We start from the raw sequence: 5781 nt of genomic DNA, 5'->3' as shown, positions 1-5781 counted from the left end.
ATATATATATGTATATATATATATGTGTGTGTGTTTGTGTATGTGTGTGTGTGTGTGTATATGTGTATGTGTAAATGGTTCATAAAATTCCCAAACATATAGTAGAGCATCCCAATGTGATGTAATCTGTGTTTGTAGTTGGTCAACTACATCTGTCCTTGTATCTCACATCTTTCCTTTACTGTCTCTCTCTCTCTCCAACAGAATTCCCGGCTTGATCCAGAGGAGTATTTCACGAAACAGGAGCGCATTGGGAAGGGGTCTTTTGGTGAGGTTTACAAGGGCATCAACAATCGCACTAAAGAGGTGGTGGCCATCAAGATCATTGACCTGGAGGAGGCGGAAGATGAGATCGAGGACATTCAGCAGGAGATCACGGTGCTCAGCCAGTGTGACAGCCCCTATGTCACCAAATACTATGGCTCATACCTGAAGGTACACTCTCCCATTGTTTGGGATCTCAGGCGTGTACAGACAAACAATAGTAAGAGTTTTTGAACATCAATACTGCATCTTTTAAAGTCAACATGAAGCCACTTTTTAATGCATGATGAAATGATTTATCAATGAATTATTCCAGAGAAAAAATGTTTATCTATAATGAAAATGTGATACCTTTTTCTTCTTCTGAAGCAACTTAATCTGTTGTCATCTCCTAAGCAATGCAAGATATTAGATAATGTTAACAAATGGTCAAATCACTTTTTAGGTTTCTACAAACTGCAGGGCGTTCTAGTTCTCTGATAGCATTCCCATTCATATCTGTAGCCCTTGTTTTAAGTAGTGTTGGACATTCTGGAAATACGCAATTTGAAATCTGCCATATTTAATCATGGATACTGGGTTCTGCTGCCAGGTTGTTTTAGTCAGTAATCTTAATCAAAATGTGACTAATGATGTCTTGCCAATGCTGGTTTGCTGTTGGCGTCACACAAAAGCAAATGTCTAATGTAATATAATGAAAGATTTCGGATTTAGTGTTGCTTGAAAAAATTGTCAATACGCAACTAATTTGAATGGCCGACAAAGGAGACAGATGCTCTTTGCAGCTGAATGGTGTAGTTACTGCATCTACTAGTAGGGGTTAACAAGGCTATGCTTACTAGCCAAACAGCAACCCTATCATTTGGTTAGTAACATCCACTGTCCAATCAATTTCTTATGGATAAAAATAATATTTTCTCTCATTAAATATCCTGTTTCAGTCAGATTTTTTTTGTTTACATACATGAAAAATACCAGATCTGTTATGATTTCTTCCAGAAACTAAAGTCTGCTACTTCACTCTTTAAAATAAATATTGGGGTTTTGTAGCAATACCATAGAAGAATGATTTTTGGCTCCCAAAAGAACGTTTTAATCGACAGTTCTTAAAAGAACATTTTTCATAGTCTGAAGAATGTTTTGATAATCCAAAGAAACTTTTTCCACTATAAAGAACTTTTTTTAAGAACGTTAATTAATGCCACATGATAAAATATCTACTGGAGTCATATTGAAATATGAATGCTAAATACAATAAATGTCAAGTGACATTTAAAGAAATGGTACTTGTGTTATTTTTGCCATTGTCTACAGGGAACTAAGCTGTGGATCATCATGGAGTATTTAGGAGGCGGCTCTGCTTTAGATCTTGTAAGTAGAACAACAATAGTGGCTCATCAGCTATGGGAATATTTTAATGTGTGTATTCATGAATTCTTAAAGAGCTTTCAGCTTTAGAAATTAAATTAGTCTCCTATGTTCCTCCACTCGTCTCAGTTGAAACCAGGACCGCTAGAGGAGACGTACATTGCCACTATACTGAGGGAGATTCTGAAGGGACTGGAATACTTGCATTCGGAGAGGAAGATTCACCGTGATATCAAAGGTGTGATAACCTACACGTCTGCCTACTCAATTAGGCCAGCTAGGAATGGCTTCATATTTAATCATCTGCGTTCTGTTCCGTGCTAATGATTCATGTTCGTATCTTGTGGCAGCTGCCAACGTGCTGCTGTCTGAGCAGGGAGATGTGAAGCTGGCAGACTTCGGGGTGGCGGGACAGCTCACAGACACTCAGATCAAGAGAAACACTTTTGTGGGAACTCCTTTCTGGATGGCTCCAGAGGTCATCAAGCAGTCCGCGTATGATTTTAAGGTGCAGGAATCCAGATGAATGGGCTTTTCTCAACATGCAAAAGAACAGTCTGAATATTAATGTGCAAATGTGGCTGCAGAGCTGTGAAAACACACGTTCAGCACTCTGACAGAAAGGTTGGGGTGGTAAAACAGTTCCCAATTTTTTTTTTTGTTAGGCATGGAAACTGGTCACTAGCGTAGTTTACGTTTTAGCATAAGTAACAGCTAATCCTATTTTTCACAAATATTTATATCTAGTTGAAATATGAAATGAGACTTTTAGGCTTGCTTTTTGGCTACAGGCAGACATTTGGTCCTTGGGAATTACAGCTATTGAACTGGCGAAGGGGGAACCCCCGAACTCCGAACTGCATCCGATGCGAGTGTTGTTTCTCATTCCCAAAAACACGCCCCCAACGCTGGAGGGCTCTTACAGCAAACCCTTCAAAGAGTTTGTGGAGGCATGCCTCAATAAAGACCCTCGCTTTGTGAGTATTTGGCTCTGCCACTGGTTATAATGTTTCAGGTTAACCCCAATATCCACAACAGTCTAAGGTTTGGAATAATTAAGATATTTTTAAATGTTTAAAAGTCTTATGCTCTCTAAGGATGCATTTATTTGGTGAAATACAATAAAAACAGTAATAATGTGAAATATTACAATTTAAAATAACTGTTTTCTGTCATTCTATTATGCTGATTTGGTGCTCGTTTTTTTTTTATTTTTTATATTGGTGCTCCATTAGTAAAAATTGTTTTTAATATCAATGTTGAAAACAGTTTTCAGTTTTTTGGGGTAATATTTTTGTGGAGTGTTTATATATATATATATATATATATATATATATATATTAGTACAATAAATGTCTTTTACTGTTACTTAAGATCAATTTAATGCATTGTATTAATTAAAAAAAACTAACTTACCTCAAACTTTTGAATGGTAGTGTTATCACAGTTTCCACAAAAATATTAAGCAGCATAACTGTTTTCAACATCGATAATTTCTTGATAGTTTCCTGAGCAGCAAATCAGCATATTAGAATGATTTCTGAAGGATCATGTGACACTGAAGACTGGAGTAATGATGCAGAAAATTCAGCTTTGCCTTCACAGGAATAAATTACATTTTTAAAATATATTAAAATACACAGCAGTTCATTTAAATTGTAGTAATATTTCACAATATTACAGTTTTTACTGTATTTTTCATAAAATTAATGCAACCTTGGTGAGCATAAGAGACTTAAACATTAAAAAAATCTGGTATCACTTTACAATAAGGTTCCATTAGTTAATGTTTGTTAATGAAAATACAGTCATTCATTGTTAGTTCATGTTAATTCACAGTGCATTAACTAATCTTAATAAGCACAACTTTTGATTTAGATTTTAATAATGCATTAATAAATGTCAAAATTAACATTTATTAACAAGTATTGTTCATTCTTAGTTCATGTTAACTAAAGTAGTTAACTAATGTTAACTAATGAACCATATTGTAAATTCCAAATCCAAAAATATTAATTATTCCAAATTTTTGACTGGTAGTATAACTGTAATATTGCACACGGAAGGTTAAATTACATGATTTTGTGACCCATTAAGCACCAACTGTAGTCAGACATCTCAAGCTTTTTGAAACGAGGCAGTAAAAAATCAAGCATGGCATCAATATTCTGGTTTTGTGCAGCGGCCCACCGCCAAGGAGTTACTGAAGCACAAATTCATCACTCGCTACACCAAGAAAACATCCTATCTAACAGAGCTGATTGATCGATATGGCCGCTGGAAGTCTGAAGGCCACGGAGACGAGTCTAGCTCTGATGATTCTGATATGTATGTCATCCATCCAATATGATATATTATTCATTTCTTATTACTTGATTGTCCTGTCCTTTTAATTAGATATCTGGTGAATTGATCCAGATGATTTATAGCCTTGAAAAGAATAATGTTCTCCATTCTTCCTGTACTCAAACAGGGATGGAGATAGTGATGACCGAGACCAGTGTCCCATGTGGACGTTCCCCACAGTCCGGCCCAGCTCTATGAACAAGCTCCAGAAGGGCTACACAAACACAGACTCAGAGGTCACTATTCAAACATTTACTTCATACAAACATTTACAGGGTTATTGCCAACTAAAACTAAAGCCATAAAAACAATTTCATTACTTGAAATACAATAAACATCTGAAATAAAATAAAACTTTGAAAAGTAAACTCATTTGATTTCTGCTAGTTGCTAAGGCAGTATTTCTCAATTGAGTTTTTAATGTACTAAAATAACTTAAAGGTGGGGTAAGCGATTTTTCAAAAACGCTTTAGAAAACTGATTCGGGCCGAATAGCAAAACAAACTTGTAGCCAATCAGCAGTAAGGGGCGTGTCTACTCATGATGTGGAGGAGAGAGCGCTCAGTGCACAGGACGGACATTAGCGAGCCGAGCGACAAAAAGATAGAGATGGTGGATAAAAAACAAAAGCGGAAACTGTCTGCGGCACGTCATGAATAGAACGCAGCAGCAGTTTTCTGTCGGGGATTTGTCGTGCCGCGCTGCATCCAGTGTAGACCATAGATATTTATATATATCTATGGTGTAGACCGCATCACTGAATAGGGGCGAGACCCTTTTGGGGTAGGGGCGTGTTTGTATTGGTGATTTGAAATCAACATTGGCTACCAGAAATCGCTTACCCCACCTTTAAACTGAAATTAAAGCTTAAAGGGGTCATATGATGCTATTTTAAAGATCATTATTACCAAGAGCTTGTAACACTCCAAAGAGAAAGGAAAACTTGAAATTGCATCATATGACCCCTTTAATAAAAATCTATACAGACATGACATAAAATTAGTAGATCCTCAAAATTAAAATGAAAACTCAATATCAACAAAAACTATCAATGAAACTAAAATAACATTGCTGTGGACCATTTACACCATTTTATTTTGGCACTGGCTTTGTACTGATGTACCAGTATTTTTGACATCCCTACATGAAAGGTAAAGTTTTGCTTTGGATTTGTTTTACAGGCAGCTGAGACGGTAAAGAGGCAGCCCAAGTCACAATGTCTGTCAGCGCTGGTCTCTCCCATCTTCAGAGAGGTAAACGCACAAAACTCGCCTCATATATATAATCAAACACCCTGACTGGATTTGTCAGGGCCAAATGCAGTGCACTCACTGTAACTCTAACACTATCACTTTTTATCACGGTAGCAGCAGATAAGGCAGCAGTAAAGTGTAATAAACTGTGATAAGCTCTATATGTTGTAGAGTTAAATGTAAGTCTGTCTGCTCTCCAGCTGAAGGAGAAGAGGAGGGCATGTGGAGGAGGAATGGGTGCCATAGAGGAGCTGGAGAATGCCTTCAACCTGGCAGAAGAGTCCTGTCCTGGCATCTCTGACCTCCTGGTCACACACATGATGGAGAGAGTGTGCAGGTGAGTGGATCTTTAAGAAAAAGTACAGTGGTATAGAAAATATACCACTATACAAGTAAAAATTGCATTTGAATGTAATATTTAAGTAAAAAAAAAATGTTTTATTAGGTTTGCTCTGAATGGCAACACCACACCATCATCACGGTGAAGACACGCCTCTGCTGCTGCTGCTCCTTCCTCCTCCCGCACTAAATCATCATCATCATCATCATC

General features: G+C 37.0%; 1 protein-coding gene across 3 annotated transcripts in view; it reads left to right on the top strand.

The window, feature by feature from the left end:
• Nucleotides 1-5781, top strand: part of LOC107691489 (serine/threonine-protein kinase 25-like) — a 9302-nt gene that overhangs the window by 2258 nt on the left and 1263 nt on the right. The window contains exons 2-11 of one of the 3 annotated variants that reach the window (XM_016490115.1): nt 205-435; nt 1579-1635; nt 1762-1870; nt 1983-2140; nt 2424-2609; nt 3815-3960; nt 4106-4214; nt 5160-5231; nt 5432-5568; nt 5677-5775. In XM_016490115.1, the coding sequence (XP_016345601.1) occupies nt 205-435; nt 1579-1635; nt 1762-1870; nt 1983-2140; nt 2424-2609; nt 3815-3960; nt 4106-4214; nt 5160-5231; nt 5432-5568; nt 5677-5716 (1245 nt within the window). In that variant the 3' untranslated portion in view covers nt 5717-5775. Of the gene's footprint in view, nt 1-201; nt 436-1578; nt 1636-1761; nt 1871-1982; nt 2141-2423; nt 2610-3814; nt 3961-4105; nt 4215-5159; nt 5232-5356; nt 5363-5431; nt 5569-5676; nt 5776-5781 lie in introns of those variants that run through there. The other 2 variants (XM_016490099.1, XM_016490106.1) reach the window with 2 other exon arrangements.

The sequence above is a fragment of the Sinocyclocheilus anshuiensis genome, unplaced genomic scaffold (assembly GCF_001515605.1).
Source record: "Sinocyclocheilus anshuiensis isolate Anshui unplaced genomic scaffold, SAMN03320099.WGS_v1.1 scaffold842, whole genome shotgun sequence".
NCBI classification, from domain to species: domain Eukaryota; kingdom Metazoa; phylum Chordata; class Actinopteri; order Cypriniformes; family Cyprinidae; genus Sinocyclocheilus; species Sinocyclocheilus anshuiensis.
Note: the sequence above shows the minus strand (reverse complement) of the source record. Positions and strands in the feature narration are given on the sequence as shown.